This window comes from Atractosteus spatula, chromosome 22 (assembly GCF_055471065.1).
Source record: "Atractosteus spatula isolate fAtrSpa1 chromosome 22, fAtrSpa1.hap1, whole genome shotgun sequence".
In the NCBI taxonomy this organism is placed as follows: domain Eukaryota; kingdom Metazoa; phylum Chordata; class Actinopteri; order Semionotiformes; family Lepisosteidae; genus Atractosteus; species Atractosteus spatula.
The window spans coordinates 526,238-544,141 of NC_142727.1; the positions used below are offsets into that span (position 1 = coordinate 526,238).

At 48.4% G+C, this 17,904-nt stretch overlaps 1 protein-coding gene across 2 annotated transcripts; it reads left to right on the forward strand.

Annotated features, from left to right (window-relative positions):
- The first annotated feature begins 1,236 nt into the window (after positions 1 to 1,236).
- On the forward strand, positions 1,237 to 13,190 carry LOC148816371 (C-type lectin domain family 4 member E-like). 2 transcript variants are annotated; one of them, XM_088939775.1, is made up of 9 exons: positions 1,237 to 1,797; positions 1,920 to 2,002; positions 3,023 to 3,305; positions 4,100 to 4,258; positions 5,508 to 5,594; positions 8,104 to 8,304; positions 10,021 to 10,169; positions 11,483 to 11,592; positions 12,710 to 13,190. In XM_088939775.1, the coding sequence occupies exons 4-9, from the start codon at positions 4,156 to 4,158 to the stop codon at positions 12,834 to 12,836; spliced, it is 777 nt and encodes a 258-aa protein (XP_088795901.1). In that variant the 5' UTR covers positions 1,237 to 1,797; positions 1,920 to 2,002; positions 3,023 to 3,305; positions 4,100 to 4,155; the 3' UTR covers positions 12,837 to 13,190. The 2 variants fall into 2 exon arrangements, with proteins under 2 accessions (XP_088795901.1, XP_088795900.1); XM_088939774.1 differs by lacking the exons at positions 1,237 to 1,797; positions 1,920 to 2,002; positions 3,023 to 3,305; positions 4,100 to 4,258; positions 5,508 to 5,594 and adding exons at positions 6,329 to 6,431; positions 7,224 to 7,313.
- Positions 13,191 to 17,904: the final 4,714 nt, after the last annotated feature.

The window sequence follows — 17,904 nt, forward strand, 5'->3', positions numbered from 1 at the left end:
TTTCTCTCGTTCTTGTGTTACTGTAGTCAGTCTTCTCTGACCAGCTGGTCACAGCTCCTGCACTGACCAGACCCAGGACAGCTGGTCAGCCAGCATTTCAGCTGGAAATTAGGGCTCTAGATCGCAGGTCAGCAGATTAAAAGACAATCTAATTTCAAACAATTTAAAGATGCAGGTTAGTTTCTAAAATATGTATGTGTTCATGAACTATGAACAGTCTGCAGTTTTCCAGCCCCAGTTTCCTCACAGTGCTTTCAGTGACTGGAGCTGTTTGGGTTGGAGGAGTCTGGTGTGGCTGGAGCCGGATACCCCCTGTGTGTGTGAGGGAGGGGAGGAGAGCAGGAGTAGGAAGGAAAGGGGGGAGTGAGGAGAGACAGAGGGATACAGGGAGAGAAATCTGGGAGGTGAATTCCGGGGGGAGTGTGGGAGGCAGGAATCTGTAAATGATCAGACAGATTTCTTTCTCCTTGTCAATGGAGAGCTGGAGGAAGGAGTGCTGCTGGTTTAACACTTTCTCTGGGACACCTGAAGAGTCAACTCTCCACCAAGAACATCATGGATTCTCTTTTTCATTGATCAGTACTGAGGAAAGTGAACCCTGATATATATACAGCAAGGAGCTGAATATCCGTAAAACATTCTTTGCTCCCAGATGGGCTCAGTCCACAAGCATTCAGTCCCAGAGACAGGACCTGCATGAACATCTGGCAGCAGGCAGGGAGCTCAGTCTGTGTGCACACGTCTCTACCGGTAGTTGCACAGACGGGTGTGTGACTTCTGTAGCTGCTGTCGGTTCTAAATACGAAGTCCTTTCTGAACGGGTCGTGACCACAACCTCAGCGGCAACTTGTGAACGAGAAAACCACTGCAGGTCCCTGGAACTCACTCGATGTTGCTTTGTGTTCAAATGTACAATAAAAAATTAAGAACCTTTTCCGTATTTAATTTGTTACTTAAAGCAATACAAAAACTTAGCGTTGTGAGTTATGCAGATAGTTAATAAACAAAGTAAACAATTCCAGCGATAATGAACTCACCTGCTGCCGGTGAGCGTCTCCGCTGCACATGGCGCAGATGAGGCTGGTGTCGATGACGTCATATAAACGCGACCACGCTGGAAGAGTGTGGGAGTTGGATTCTGGAAAACATCTTTTGTAATTGAAATAATTATTACACTCGCACGTTCTCATATACATCAAGTGAAGTGGTCTGTGAAGAGACCCGTCTTTGAACAGTTTAGGACAGATGTAAAGACGTATTTACGGACGACATCGAAATGTTACAATAAAAAATATATTTCTTTAAAGTTTGATTCAGACAGAGCTGAGCTCCGCACCGGCAGGTCGGGGATCATCTCGGGGTCTGACGTCTTTCTCCCCGCCCACCTGAAGAAGATCCGGAGACGAATCTTTTCTTGCTGTTCTTCCCGAATTGAAGTTTGCATCTTCGACTTCGAACCGCATTAAAATAGTTTCTTCCTCCAACGTTTAAGACTCTTTGTGAAGGAAAAAGAGCCTACCCCCCACCAAGGAAAAAATAACTTCTCTACCCCCCACCCCCCCCCCCAAGAAAAAACAAGAATACGGTTTTTTCTCGTGATTGAAGTAGCGAAACGACTTGAAATATTTCTTTAAACACGTCTAAATTTTAATTGATACAAATGTGACCATATTGTTGATGTTTATAAAGCTTTTGATACAGTAGAACAGAAACGTATTTTCTAATGTCTTGAACGTTTTGGCCTGTTGCTCAGACACAGTGGAATCAACAGCTCAGAAGGACTCCGAGAGCTGCACGGTTAGAGAAACGACATTTCACGTTGTTCACGGCTTTTATCGTGTTAAGCGATAAAACACTTTCTAGATTCACACGCGAACAAAGTGATTTTTATGTTTATGTTGAGTGTTTATTAATCACAGGTTGACAGACTGGAACCAGGCTGGAGTGAATTCACAAGCTTTGTTGAAAACTGAAAAGAGACTCATATCCCCCAGGTCTCCAGGTGAGCTCTGCACAATTTCTCCTGTTTCCTACAGCAGCTTCTCCCAACGACACCTCAGCTAGAAATAAGACTCACACTTTATTACAGATGTGATATTTATTAAAATGTCTTCTAACTGAATGCTTATTATAATGCTGTTCTTAATCTATGAGTGGGAGGAAGTGTTCTGGCACATCTTGAATTTTAATTTAATTTCTGTTTTTAGTGGCTGCTGTTATTCTAGCTTTCTACAGGCAGAGACAGCAGACACAGCCCCACTCCTCCAGCTCCTGCCTCTGGGACCCCAGTCTCCTCACAGGAAATTGCAGGAGAGACTCTCCACAGGGCAGAGCCACTGGAGAGGAGGGGGCAGACGTCAGGCCCTGCGGGGAAAAACAGCAGCCTGGTCAGTCAGTATCGATCTCAGCCTCCACTGGCTGGTGACAGCTGGCGCTGTGTAGGGCTGCAGGCCTGCTGCTCTACTGCAGTGTCCAGTACAGCACTGCCTGGAGTTTGTCTCCAGCTCTGAGCTCAATTGCAACGCAACAGTGTGCAGAGCAGAGCAGCTGACCCTGTGCTCAGTGCGGCGCTGAGAGCTCAGCAGTGCTGCTGGTCCAGTTGTCACGAACTGCAGCTCTGAATCAGAACATTTCAGTTCATCTCATCAGTAGGTTCATATAGAGGCCACGTCGATACAGCACAATAAACTGCGTCTGTCTCGTGTTTGTATAGAACTTGAAGTCGCTGACAAATAAATGATAGTTTGCAGATTTATAACTGCATTTATACTAAAATGCACTAGATGAGTGTATGTAAATAATACTGTGATACTCAGTCATGGAACAAAGGAGAACAGCAGCTGCTGGTGTGAATCTGAGTATCGTATTATAGCGGCTTTTATTTCCTTTGCTAATGAAATAGATTCATACACAGATCCTTCAAATGAGTTTCGCTTTTGTGTACAGGCTGTATTTGTGTCTGCAATGCTAGAAATATAAGTCTCGTGCACTTCATCTGAGAGCTGTTTTAATTTGTTTCTAGATCTTCTCCGTCGGAGGTACTGAGCTGGATGAGGAAGTTACAGGTCTGTTCCTCGATGACTGACCAAGACACGTGCTGCAGTTTCCTTACACCAGAGTTAGCAAGTCACTACAGTTGACAATTGAATGGCTGTTGCAGTCTGTGCTCTGTGTCAGAGTCACTGGTGATGGGACAGCACTCCTCTGACTGTCTGGACCTGACTGGATTGTTATACCTCAGAGATATGCTGCCCTAGAAGAATAACCTACATCACCCCTGAGACCTGCAGTTAGTTCACCAACAGGTGAGATCACTGACTGTACTTGTCTGTAAAACAGAGAACAGCCTGTCTAGTGATGAGAGGAGGAGGCTGGTTGTCAGAAGACATTTCCTCAAAATGAACAGCTGATGCTGAAGATCGAGATCTAAAAACTTTAACAGGCTCTTCTGTAAAGTAGAGGCTCACCCATGTGGAAATCAGATACTGGGGACCAGTCAGCACAGATTCAGAAGAGGCAGGACTTGTCTGAGCAACTTCCTAGAGATCTTCACACACGATCTGGTCTGGTTAGATTTTCAGAAGGCTTTTGATAAAGTTCAGTATAAAAGATTCATTCTCATTTCACAGGTGTTAGAAATTCCAGGAAAGGACTGTGTTTGGATTGAGAATTGGTTATTAAACAGAGAGCACAGATGAGAGGTCAGTTCTTTTATTAGGATGATGTAATTAGTGGAGTTTCTGCTGGTCTTCCTGATTTATGTCAGTGATCTACTTTCTGGTCCAGTTAGTAAACTAGTCAGGGTTGCCCATGATACCAAACTAATAGGATTAGTAAACACTGTAGAAGCAGCAAATGATTTTCAAAAAGTCTTGGATCTGTCTAAATAGAAGTAAGCTATTATGTTAACATGTATAATCAAACGTGTGGAACTTAAATGGAGGATATTTTATGTTACAATGGTATGTTACACGATTAGAATTGCAGAAAGGTTTGAAATGAGAAGGGGGGCATTGAGTCACAACAACAGGAACTGAGTAAACTCCTCCTTCTGACTCTTCCTCGTTCAATACCCTTCCTTCTGTCTCTGTGCGGAGAGGAAGTACAGCGCGACGAGAAAGAGACATTTTAAAGACGTTGAGACAGTGAGACACCATGGCTGAAGATGTGACCTACGCTGACATCAAATTCACTAACATACAGGGACAGGAGAGCCCAACCATCACCACTGTTCCAGCACAGCCAGGATCCCCCCACAGTGAGTACAGACCCCCCACAGCTGCCTCTGACACTGGAACACTGTGATACTGTCTGTCTGCTGTACTGGAACACTGTGATACTGTCTGTCTGCTACACACTGGGACACTGTGACACTGTCTGTCTGCTACACTGCAACACTGTGATACTGTCTGTCTGCTACACTGGAACACTGTGATACTGTCTGTCTGCTGCACTGGAACACCGTGATACTGTCTGTCTGCTGCACTGGAACACTGTGATACTGTCTGTCTGCTGCACTGGAACACTGTGATACTGTCTGTCTGCTACACACTGGAACACTGTGATACTGTCTGTCTGCTACACTGGGACACTGTGATACTGTCTGTCTGCTGCACTGGAACACTGTGATACTGTCTGTCTGCTACACTGCAACACTGTGGTCAAACGTTAGTGAAAAATATTCATGTCATGACAGTGTGTTACAGCAGGATCACATTTTGAGTGTTAATGAAAGTTTAGGAGGCCTGGCAGCAGTCAAGACCTCCCTCACTTCTGCTAATCTGTCCTCTAATTCTCCATGATGTAATTTCCTGAAATAGCAGTGCATACCACACACAGCCATGTCAAAAAGCAATTTGTGTTCTTCTGTTTCTTAATAAGAGCCTGTTATTGTAGTGAGCGATCAGGTCATATTGTAGAGATGTCTGACATCTCCACAGGGAGATTCCACTGAATCTAAACAGTTAGTCCTGGCAGATCTGTGTTTCCCAGTCCAGAAAGCGGTGTCTGGTGAGGAACACCTGACAGAGTCGATGAGATCTTATTTGTGGGTCTGATGGTTGAGCTACTCACACTTAACACTGGCAGCTCGTGTACAGGTGGCCTTGAGATGTGATCAGGTGTTTGACTGCACATTCCAAGCTGGGTTTCTTCCCTCCCAAACTCAGCTGTATTATTAACAGTCGAAGCTCTTCTGACTCCAGAGCAGCTGTGGGAGTCTGGGATGAGCTGTCCTGCTGTGTTGTTGAAGCCGATACCCTGGCTTCTCTCAGGACACAGCTGGGCGAGCTCCTGGATCAGTGAGCTCCTAACTACTGAACTGCTCTCCTTTCTAACTGTTTCTCCAGTATTTTCTCTCTCGCTGCCCAGAGCTCTCGTTCATGTGAAGTCTGACCCCACTCTGACCACAGCGCAGGACGGGAGCTGTGTCTCCTCCTCACCCTCCCCAGCTGTGTGCCAGGCGGTCAGAGTTTCTTTTTTAACCTGTCTCTCTCGCTCTGTCTCAGCCCAGCCCAGGTGCAGGAGGGGTCTGCTCGTTGCTCTGGGAGTCACAGTGTGCCTCTTGCTGGCTGCAGTCGCTGTCCTGGGGATCTGTAAGTCTAACAGTCCATCACGTCCTTCTTACAGGGAAAAGAGTGTGTTTGAGAGTCACCTTCTTCATTCTGATCTCTTCAAGAGCAAGAGACTCTTTACGCTGGTGTGCACTCTCTCTCAGTGTGACTGTCAGTGTGCAGGCAGTCTGGCCTGAGACTTACAGCTGATCACAGTGTTTGCAGGCTGCAAAGGAACAGGCAAAGGTTTATTCCTGCTGAAAGAGAAGAGAAGAAACTCAACGTTTTGGCTGTGGAGTCTCAGGTGTCTCTTGTTCCTGTGCATGCTGACACAGCTCCCTGCTGGAGTCGGGACTGGATCTGACTATCAGCCTCACAGACACTATCCAGGAACACACTGGGAACACACCTCCTGCTACTGGGCTGGACAGTCCAGAGAGACAGGTTGTGCTGCTGGGCAGTACAGGACACTGACGCTGCACTGGGAGAGTGACCAGACACTGTCTTTCTCCTGCTGTCTCTCTGCCTCTCTCACTCTGTGCCTCTGTGAGTGTGATGGTGTCTCTCTGTCCCTCTCCCTCTCAGTCTAGTGTGTCTGGAGACGTTCCTCTGTCTCATAGGGTTAGAGAGAGAGAGAATGAGGAAGAAGGAGAGGAGGAGGGGTTTCTGAGTTCCTGTTTGCTGTCCAGTGCTTTAGTGTCACTCTGACCTGGCAGAGACTCAGTGTGACTCAGTGTGCAGCCGTCTCACTGGACCCTGCTAATACAGTCAGATCTATGGACACAGACAGCGTTTACACTGGGCTGCAGAAACCAGCACAGGACGTGTACGAGACTGTGACCAGGAGAGCAGAGAGAGAGCCAGGAGGAGAGCCGACCAGTGAGTACAGAGCTGATGCACTGAGACGCTGAGACGCTGAGACGCTGAGACGCTGAGACAGCAGTACAGTACAACACAGGAGCACTGCAGTGAGACAGTAGTACAGTACAACACTGCAGTGAGAGAGAAGCACAGTACAACACAGTACAACACTGCAGTGAGACAGCAGTACAGCACAACACAGGAACACTCTGATACACTGAAACACTCACACAGTTATACTCTGATACACTGGTTCTGTAACACACTGATAAACTCTGACTTACTGTCGTCTGTCTGTGACTCTGACAGCGATTCGCTGATACACAACAAGACAGAATGAAAGACCTGATCAGCTAACTGACGCAGTGAAAGGTCAACACACCTGCATACTGACACAGTGTGTGTCTGCTCTGCTGCACTATTTCACCTTTATATCTGATCTGTTCATGCCTGACATTTTACTCTTTGTGCTTCCTGGTCTCCTTGGCTGTTTCTGTCTGACTCTCTTTGTGATCTCTCAGTCAGTCAGTCTGCACCAGCGGGTCTTCACTCCACAGTGGTCAGTCTGACTGGCCGCCCCTGTCAGAGTGTGAGAGTTCAGTCACATGACCTCTTCACAGCTCTGGTGCGAGGAGACGCCTCTGTCAGCGTGTCTCACTCTGAGCCTTCAGCTGCTCACAGCCCTCCTCCACAGTCAGTCCCAGTGACACACTGCAGCTCCAGTCAGGGTGTCTGCTTGAGCTCCACTCAGAGTCCTGCTGTGTCCAGTCTGTGGGGAGAATTCACCTGTCTCCCTCTCTCCCTGGCCAGGACAGTCCAGGAGTAGGAGCTGTGTGTCCATCAGCCTGGGAGTCACAGTGTGTGTCTTACTGGTCACAGTCATTGCCCTGGGGACAGTCTGTAAGTCTGATAGTCGCTCCTGTCATTTCATATGGACCTGTGTGTATCGGTGTCTAATCTTACAGTGATCAAATGGCTTCGATGTCTGAATTACACACAGGCACACTTCTCTTATATATGAGTGTGTGAAGCAATACCAGATATTCTGGGCTCTGATCAGCCTCTGGGTATCTGCTGTTCAGGACTGTGGCTCCAGGCTGTGAGCTGCGGGGCCGAAGCTGCTCTCTTACTGCCTGAGACAGGGAGAGACTACAAGTCACATGACCGGAAAGTCCTAATTGCACAAAGCCAGTGAAGTGTTTAATTTTTTCTCAAAGTATTTTTAACACCACAGTTGGGTTTCCTGAAGGGCTGTAGAAGTGTTAAGTGATGAGGTCATTCTGTGTTTGAGCCCTGTTGCCATGGTGAGGTTCCTCTGGTCATTCAGAGCTGCTCTGTGGGGAAGGTTGTGGTTTTGTCTTCACAAGCTGAAACAGAAAATAATAGTGAGCAAGACTCATGATTATAGAGAATAGAGGTACAAACACAATGTAAACACACAGAAAAGGTTGCGAAACATATAGTATTATTATTGAGACTGAGAATACATGTACAAACAGGATTATAACTGATCTATCTACAGTACGTATGTAATTACAGAGGCTAGTGTGTTGGGAATGTCCTCATTCAGAAATTATGTCATATAATTCAATACAATTAAAATAATGTTTACAGAGAGTTACAATTCAATGATGAATGATGAATCTGGTTGATTAAATGATGTTGTGTGTTCTGGGGTTGTGACCTGCAGTGTGGAAACAGAAGAGCTCAGACTGGGAGAGAGGACTGGAGGAGAAGGAGAAGGAGCTGGAGGAGATGAAGTCAAAGCTGGAGGGAAACCGGAATAAATCTAAGACACACTGGGGTGAAGCTGAGAGATACAGGAATGAATCTGAGAGATACAGGAAACAGCTGGAGAAGTTCTGTGTGGACCCTTCTACTGGGAAGAGAAGTAAGTGTGAGAGTGTGTGAGAGTGTGTGTGTGTGTGAGAGTGAGAGTGTGTGTGGGAGTGAGAGTGTGTGTGTCTGTGTGAGTGTGGGAGTGAGAGTGTGTGAGTGTGGGAGTGAGAGTGTGTGTGTGTAGGAGTGAGAGTTGAGTGTGTGTGTGTGGGAGTGAGAGTGAAGTGTGTGTGTGGGAGAGTGTGTGTGTGGGAGAGTGTGTGTGTGGGAGAGTGTGTGTGTGTGAGAGTGAGAGTGAAGTGTGTGTGTGGGAGTGAGAGTGTGTGTGTCTGTGTGTGTGGGAGTGAGAGTGTGTGTGGGAGTGAGAGTGTGAGTGTGTGAGAGTGAGAGTGTGTGTGTAGGAGTGAGAGTGTGAGTGTGTGTGTAGGAGTGAGAGTGAGAGTGAGAGTGTGAGTGTGTGTGTGAGAGTGTGAGTGTGTGTGTAGGAGTGAGAGTGTGAGTGTGTGTGTGAGAGTGTGAGAGTGTGTGTGGGAGTGAGAGTGTGTGTGGGAGTGAGAGTGTGTGTGAGAGTGTGAGTGTGTGAGAGTGAGAGTGTGTGTGGGAGTGAGAGTGTGAGTGTGAGTGTGTGGGAGTGAGAGTGTGTGTGTGTGAGAGTGAGAGTGTGAGTGTGTGTAGGAGTGAGAGTGTGAGTGTGTGTGTGAGAGTGTGTGTGTGTGTGAGTGTGTGGGAGTGAGAGTGTGTGTGTGTGAGAGTGAGTGTGTGTGTGTAGGAGTGAGAGTGTGAGTGTGTGTAGGAGTGAGAGTGTGTGTGTAGGAGTGAGAGTGTGAGTGTGTGTAGGAGTGACAGGTCTGCAGGGTGAAACAGCAGCAGAGAGGAGAGAGAAGACCTGTTTCTTGGACAGAGCTGGTCTTCAGGTTGGTCTGGAGCTGCACTGACAGAGCAGACAGGTCTTCAGTAGGGCTGTACACACCTGTACACACCTGTACACATCAGGGCACCTCTTCCACCAGCACACAGGGGGCGCTGTCTCATACACTGGTAGCGATGGAGACAGAATTCTCACCTCATGTGTGTAACTGAAACACTGAGCAGTCCTGTCATGTTGATATTCTACACTGTGATTGTGAAGGTACAGGAAGTGACTCTACTGCAGTGTGTGGCGGGAGCTGTGACTCCTGGAAAGTAAGATCACATGACGAGGGTGTAGAAATCCCAGTCTCAGCTGGTGCAGGACTCTCCTGAGACAGACTGCAGCCTGACTCCAGGTCTCAGCAGGAGCTGGAGCTGCTGCTGTTGGTAAGAGACGTGTTTGAGGATAAGAGCCTCAGGGCTGTTCTCTACACAGTCAGCGACAATCAGGTGGAGACTCACTTCTGACCCGTCTGTCAGTGTGAGTCTCAGTGCTGCAGGACTCCAGGAGAAACAGTACAGGAGCTCAGTGGTTGAGTGTCACTGAACTGAGAGAGTCTGTACAGAGGAGAGTCCTGATGAGTCCCTGAGGCTCAGTCAGTATTAATCCAGGTGATTCCTGTGTGTCTGTCTGTACAGAGGAGAGTCCTGATGAATCCCTGAGGCTCAGTCAGTATTAATGCAAGTGATTTCCTGTGTGTCTATCTGTACAGAGGAGAGTCCTGAGGAATCCCTGAGGCTCAGTCAGTATTAATCCAGGTGATTCCCGTGTGTCTGTCTGTACAGAGGAGAGTCCTGATGAATCCCTGAGGCTCAGTCAGTATTAATCCAGGTGATTCCTGTGTGTCTGTCTGTACAGAGCAGCAGTGCTGTCCAGAGGGATGGAAGGAGGGAGACTGTGGTAGATGTTACTACGTCTCTACTGACCGGAGATCCTGGACGTCTGCGAATCAGTTCTGTTCATCAGTAGGAGCTCAGCTGGTGGTGATTGATGACAAGAAGGAACTGGTGAGAACAAGAGATTCACTGCTGTCACTCTGAGGGAGAAATACTTTTTAAAACACTCCACTGAAAAGCCATTCAAGAATACAAGGAGCGATTTAATGTTTCAAATAAAATTATAATCTCTTCATTAATCCTCTCAAATAAATGTCCCTCATCAGTCCCCTTATGAGCCCTTCATCAGTGTCCTCACCTACAGAGTTTGAAAAGCAGTGACTATTTCCCCTGTACAGCCTGTGTGTGAACAGAGCAGAGTGAGCAGCAGTGTGAGAGATGAGAGTGTGGGGATGGATCTCTGCTCTGCAGCTCACAGGCAGTGCTGCCCAACACCAGGCACAGTGAGATCATGCCCACTGTGTGCTCAGATAGTTTCTCATCTCAGACCAGCCCTGTCCCAGGAGACACACTGCCCAGCTGACACCAGATCCACAACCTCCTTTCCTGCTGCTTCACTGGCATGAAGGGCTGTAACAGTGTGGAACCAGCTACCCAGACAAGTCCCATCAGTGGGACGCTTAACTCTGGAAAAACAGCTGTTTCCTGCTCACAGCTGCACGTTTCCAAGGAAACCCAGTCAGGCACAGAGAGAGAAAATATCTGGTTAGAAGAGGAACTGATGGATTTGAATTATTAATCAAGAATGGCTGAGGTACTGTAATGAAGAGATGTTTATACATCCAAAACTGCCCTTGATGGTTATTGTCTGGAAGAGTAGAAATGAAAGGTCTCTAGTAAAGTCCTCTAACCTGGTCTTGACTCTCACTGCTGATGGGAAACACACGTTCTGATTGTCTCTGAATCCAGCTAATGAGGCTGGGTATGTGAGCTGAGGTCACTCTGTATGTATTCACAGTCAGTTCTCTTTCGTGAGGAGTAGGAAGATGTGTTCAGGTTCAGGTGTTCAGGCAGCTGGACTGGTGCTGGTGTCCAGGGTGAGCTGACCCGGAGTCCAGCTGGACTGAGTGTGTGTGTCCAGGGTGAGCTGACCTGGAGTCCAGCTGGACTGAGTGTGGGTGTCCAGGGTGAGCTGACCCGGAGTCCAGCTGGACTGGTGCTGGTGTCCAGGGTGAGCTGACCCGGAGTCCAGCTGGACTGGTGCTGGTGTCCAGGGTGAGCTGACACGGAGTCCAGCTGGACTGAGTGTGGGTGTCCAGGGTGAGCTGACACGGAGTCCAGCTGGACTGGTGCTGGTGTCCAGGGTGAGCTGACCTGGAGTCCAGCTGGACTGAGTGTGGGTGTCCAGGGTGAGCTGACCCGGAGTCCAGGTGGACTGGTGCTGGTGTCCAGGGTGAGCTCACCTGCTCCATGTGTCTCTGCAGGAGCTCCTGGGACGTCTGATCAGCAGCTATAGATACTGGATTGGTCTGAGCTGGAAGGACTGGGAATCTCAGTGGACATGGGTTGATGGAACAGTCCTGGACAGTAGAGTGTAAGTGTGTGTGTTGTGTGTGTGTTGTGTCTTGTGTTGTGTGTTTGTCAAGCCCACTTGACACAGGATGGTACATAAGCAGTTTCAAGGGTGTCACTGGGTGACTATTAACGATGAAACAAAACAGAATGAGGATTCTTACAAAATCCACAGCACTGAGTCAGAATAAGCAGACAAAAATGATGAAGTTCCAATTAATACCTGTAAAACACAGATTTTAGACCACAGTGCAGACCACAAATAGATTTTAAAAATTGCAGTTTTAGGAAGAACATGGCATGTCAGAAATTCTCGCGAAGTGTTGTCCTGCAGGAGGACTGGACTTCAGCCCCACGTTTCAGTCCAGGTCTCTGCAGACAAGAGTCTCCTGAACATCACAGCTGTAGCTCTTCCCAGCTGTGTCACTTGAAGCCCATCGAGAGACTCTCCAGCACGTTGTCCTCTGGAGATAATCTCTGAGACATTAGAGCCTGGACTCAGCTGTGATTCACATGCACTCCTGCAGGAGACACGAGAGAGAAATCGCAGGGTCACGTCTCACAACACCACAGGTTTTAGATATTGTCTCCACTGAAGTCGGTTCTGTCAGAGTCAACTGGACACAGGCTGTCTGTCTACAGCTCCGAGTCTCTTATCTCAGGAGTGAAACTGACAGAAAGACTCAGATTTACAGATTTAGAGTTACGGACCGAAAGACACAAAGCAAAGAGACTTTTTACTCAGGTGCAGAATCACAATAAAGAAGCAGCTATAAAGGGATGTGAATCAGTAGAAACTGTCCAATAAAATGAGTCCCACGGACCTGGACTGTACTGCTGGTGTTTAATTTGCAGTTTGGTGGAATCGCTGCACTGACTGTATTTTCAGTGTCTTGAACTCTCTGCTGCTTGTCTTCTACAGATGTGTCTCCCTGGACAGGGGACTCTGCTCAGTAAATCTAATTGATCAAAGCTCCCGTGTCAATGAGCTCCTATGTGTCAACAGCAATGTGAGGAATAACAGGACAGTTTTCACAGGAGGTCTTCTCTGAGACAGCAGGGGGAGCTGGAGAGAGAGGTGCTGGTGTGTTGAGGTGAGCAGACTGGCTCAGTGACTCTGATCTCCTTCTCTCTCACAGGGTCACAGCTGATATGGGTTACCCTGGGTACTGTGGAAACTGGTACCAGGGTTCATCAACTGTGTCTTTAAGAGCCTGTGAATCACCTCACCCCTGGATTTGTGAGGGGGATGCTGTGACAGTCTGACAGCCCCCGTCTCTGTCTGGAGGAGGAGGGCAGACATAGAGAGAGAGAGAGAGAGAGAGAGAGAGAGAGAGAGAGAGAGAGAGAGAGAGAGAGAGAGAGAGAGAGACTTTGTCTGCTGGGACTCCTCTGCTGATTCCTGGAGACGATCCTGGTCTTCTGTCCTCCAGGCTGGGGACACAGACAGACAGCAACTTGGGGATTTTATTCCAGCTTTTTAAGATGTTGCATTTTTGGATTTTGAAATTATTTTTGTCAATGCTTATTTTTCAAAAGTAAAATTTCTGTTGTGTATTTTACAGATAATATTGTTTATATTTTGTGTCAGAGATAATACAGCCTGGGTGAAGATGTCTGGACAGTGTTTTGCTGTGTCTAGTGTGACTGCTGTCTCCTCTGGACTGTCAGTATTAATGGAGTGAGGATCAGTTCAGTCAGTATTAATGGAGAAAGGGAGTTTGGTTATTTTCAGCCAGGGAGTTTCACAGTGTGGGACGTGTCTGTCCAGCCAGCTTCAGATGAAAGACAGGGCTCAGCCCCTTGCACAGAGCCGGAGTGGAGCTCTACAGCCTGGGCAGTGTTTCAGGTCACAGGGGGGACATGGACACTCTCCTCACACACAGGGGACCAGCAGGGTCCAGCCTCCTCCCACACACGATTCAGGTTACCAGACTGAAAGGAGAGTTGTGATATTACTAGTGTTTATAACCAGCCTTGTAGAACACAGACCCTAAACTGCATCTTTCAGTTGAATTGTTGCCTTTTCTTCTGTGCTGAATAGTGACCTGTAGTCCCAGCATGCACTGAGGCTCCAGCTGACATACTGCCTGACCTGCTGTCTGCTGAGTGCAGGACCTGTGAGCAGCTGGTCAGAGAAAAACTATAGAACAAATGAGAAGTGAATAATGACACACAAGTCTGGATAGGGGCACCGATCATTCTGGAGTTTATCATCATCACTCAGTTCAGCACAGGAGTAGGTTTTACTTTCAGACTCTGTTCTGTCTCAGGGACTGATGGGCTCTTTCCCTGGTGATGTGAATCAGCCCCCTGGCCCCAGGCCTGCCAGTCTTGAGCCAGAGATCACAGGGTGTAAAGGGATAGAAGACACAGGTCCAGGCCAGACTGGCCCAGGAGAAACCCAGTCAGAGAAACAGTGGGAAGTCAGACTGAACACAGTGACACAGAGGCAGCGCTGCTGATGGGAATGGGGAGTCTGAGCTGAAGCAGGCAGGGACACAGGTCAGTTTAGTTTAAAGCTCCACAGGCATCATTGTCAGCAAACGGCCACACAGGGAGTGTTCAGGAACAGCCAGAGAGGCAGAATGAGGGTCTCAGGACCAGCACTGCTGCTGCTGCTGCTGGATTCTAACAGGACAGCTGCCCTGGGGATGAGTGGAGAAGCAGCAGGAAGGTCAACAGCTCCTCCTCCCTCTAGAGACCCTGGCAGCGGCTCTTCCCTGGGGAGGCTGAGCCCCCTCTGCTTGGCAAGGAGAAGCCTCTGGGATGTCCTCTGCTGGGCTGGCAGCTCTGGCCTCTGCAGACAGTCCTTCCTCTCCTTCTCCAGGGGCACTGGGCAGGACCCCACTGGGCCTCTGGGGCACCACTGTCCACCCTCCTCTCTAGGTGACAGATACTCCCACACCGCTTCTGGACACTGGGCTCTGAGCTCCCCACTGCACTGGAGACCCTGCGCCCACAGCAGACTCCTTCCTCTCCCCCTGCTGACCCTGACCTGGGACAGGCCAGCCCCCACCACAGCCCTGAGCTCAGGGTCCTGCAGGCTGGAGCCAGTCCTGTCAAGAGCACCAGCAGCTGCCACACCAGCTGGGCTCCTGGGGCAGAAAGACCCCCACACCAGTCCCACCAGCAGCAGGGTGACTGGGCCACAGCCCCACACTCACCTGCAGGGCTCCTGTCTCCTCCCTCTCAGACAGGCTGAGCTCCAGCACCCTGCCGGCTCTCTGCTTCAGGCCCAACTCCCTCTCCTGAGCCCCTGTGGGTCAGCTGTCCAGTCACAGGGCTCCAGGCTGCAGCACTGCACATGACCACTAGAGGCACTGTCCCACTGCCACCACCACACAGGGTGGATCCTGGCTCTGGAGAAGCACAAACCTGTGAAGCCAAAAGGACAATAAAAAAAAAAAAAAGACACTCACAAGCATCAACAAAAGAAAGCAACAGGCTTCCGCCAAACAGCACAAAACCAACAACTGCTCTTTCTTACCATGACCTGTCTATCCTGAATCCCACTGCTACGCCTTCCTGAGCCTCTGACACAGCTTTTATACAGCTCAATCCCATGTGAAAATCCTCCCAGTCCAATCAGCCCATCAGCCCATCAGACAATCAGTGTCCGCAGGTGCAGCTCTTGACACTGGAGAGTCTGAGTCCTGTTCTGCAAGCCTGCAGTGGCGCCACACTGTGGCCAGTCCTGTCTCAGGGCAGCCTGACAGACAGGGACTGCGGAGGAATATTGTCACCTTCTCACAGAGGGAGATCTGCTGGGACTCAAGCAGGCAAAGACAGACAAGGGTGTCGTGACACAATGATCTTACTGACTGTCTCAGACAGGAGCTGTATCTGTTACAGCTGGAATGAGATGTGGGGAGGTTGACACAATAATCAATACAGGATCAATTACAAAAGGATCAATACAGCCTTCAGCAAACAGCTTTTACCCTGAGCTGTAAAACTGATCAGGGATTTAAAATCATAGCTGGAAAGTGACAGATCTCTGATCCAAACAGATCAATAGACACACAAGTGACAGGCAGGGACAGATTTCTCCAGGACTGAAATAAGTCAGACAAACTGTTCTGGACTGTGGCAGAGAAGCACAGTTAACAGAAAAGTGGCTGAAAGATCTGCAGGTAACACCTTCAGCACAACATCCCACTGAGGCTCATTCAGAGCTGGTGAGGGTGTCAGTCTGAGACTCTTGGCCTGGAGCTGGTGTCTGCTGTGTCTCTGAGGCTCAGGGCCAGGAGTTGGACTGGATACAGATGACATCGCGGTCAGTGGAGCACAGCTGGAAACTGAAAAGGGCTTCATTAAAACAGCCTCCATAGACACGTGTAGCAGTGTCTCCGCCTGGCGGCCACACTGTGAAATGTCACCTTCTGACATCGCTTTTCAGTGTTCCTGCAACTTTAAATGTCGACATTTGAACTGATTGAAGTAGTTCAGGTGGGTAGCCGCGTCAGCATGCGTAGGCTGCAAATGAACAAGTAATAGGATTATTCCCTGCTGAAAACTACAAACAGACAGTATCACAGTGTTACAGTGAAGCCTATTGATCGGGCTACAGCAGGGGGTGTCGATTCCGATAACTGTCCGCCGGCGGCGGTGGTGATACACGAGTCTATGGAGGGCTGGTTTACAGTGCAGTAGTGAGGGTCTGGTGTGTATTAAACACCTGGATCATGTGACTGGGGTCTTTACTCTCCTGTTAATGAATGAGAAGATCCACAGCCAATCAGATCCCTGGATTGAGCCGAGCGATGTCGCGATTGGTCAGTGGGAGTTATTGCTGATTGACAGTAAGTTTTCCCAATTATAGACGAGACTCGGTCCAGTTGTCCAATAAACTCCGAGATTCAGGAGAGGGCGGGAATTTTAAATGTGTTGTTCCTCTGCGTCTAGGAAACAGGAAGGAGTTATTATTGAGCAAAAAGAGATATTTAATCGTTGTCGCCTTTCTTTGTGAAAAATCTGAGGCGGCTTTTTGTGCTGTAGCTGTAAACTGTTGCTGTTTGTCACGTATTTTGTTTGTCACATGAAATCACGGCGCTACGTTACACGAGTTGCTGTGGAAACTTTATTTCTGCTTCAGACACGTTGAGCCTCAGTGATCGTGAACCTTCGTGCAGATGAAGATGATGATGAAGAAGACGATGATGGTGAGACCCTCGTGTGTCAGAGCGCGTCTTCTGACTGTTATTGGAGAAACAAGACTGAAGCTCAGAGTCCCTGAGCTGTGAGGATCATGAGGACCAGCTGGACAGTCCACTGTCCACTCCACAGCCCTGAGGAAGGAGGTAGGAAGGACAAGAGCTCGTCTTTAACAGAAGCTGTGAGAACTGAGGGTAGATTTGACTTTATTTATTTGTTCTCATCGTACATTTTATGAATGGGCTCTTGTTGTGTTAAATGTGCTGTGTATTGTGTTGTGTCTTTTATCTGTCTGAAAAAACACTTTCCCCTCTGGGACAATAAAGTAAGTAAGAGGTATCCAGTCCTGGAGGGGTCAGTGTGTGCGTCTGCAGCAGGGCTGTCCAGTCCTGGTCCTGGAGGGGTCAGTGTGTGTCTGCAGCAGGGCTGTCCAGTCCTGGTCTTGGAGGGGTCAGTGTGTGTGTCTGCAGCAGGGCTGTCCAGTCCTGGTCTTGGAGGGGTCAGTGTGTGTCTGCAGCAGGGCTGTCCAGTCCTGGTCCTGGAGGGGTCAGTGTGTGTCTGCAGCAGGGCTGTCCAGTCCTGGTCCTGGAGGGGTCAGTGTGTGTCTGCAGCAGGGCTGTCCAGTCCTGGTCCTGGAGGGGTCAGTGTGGCTGCAGATGATCCAGGTGTTTTTATATCAGCAGCAGATGAAGAGCTGGGAAAAAGCTGTTTGTTTGGTCCAGTTAAACCAGTAACCAGCTGGTTTAGCTCCAGTCTCTCTCCTCTGTAGCTCTATACTGTGTACATTAGAGATCTCAAAGACATCTGTGTGAGCTGAAAAGTTAGTTATATTACTATTGTATATTTTGCAAGTCCTAGAATAGATATAGAGAGAATACAGATTGTGGTTTCATCTTTATTTAAAATAATTCCCTGAATGTCATCATTTAAATGTTATTTACTCCAGAAACATCAATGAATATTCCTATACAGAGACATAATGTGTTGAATATCTGCTACATATGTGTTGCTTTATACTGTTTATACACCTGTACAGATCTTACACTCAGTCTCTGCTGGATCTCTTCAGTTTGCTGTGTGTTGTGTTTGTATTGTTTCTCTCTGTTCAATCTTGTAATTGCTATCGTGCTGTGGAATAGTGTTGTCAGCTGTTGTGTTGAAAGGAGATGATCTCTGT

Coding starts and splice junctions, on each gene's coding strand:
- LOC148816371 (XM_088939774.1), top strand. CDS start 6,329: ATGGACACAGACAGCGTTTACACTGGGCTGCAGAAACCAGCACAGGAC. Junction 6,432..7,223: donor GCCAGGAGGAGAGCCGACCA/GTGAGTACAGAG, acceptor CTCCCTGGCCAG/GACAGTCCAGGAGTAGGAGC. Junction 10,170..11,482: donor TTGATGACAAGAAGGAACTG/GTGAGAACAAGA, acceptor GTGTCTCTGCAG/GAGCTCCTGGGACGTCTGAT.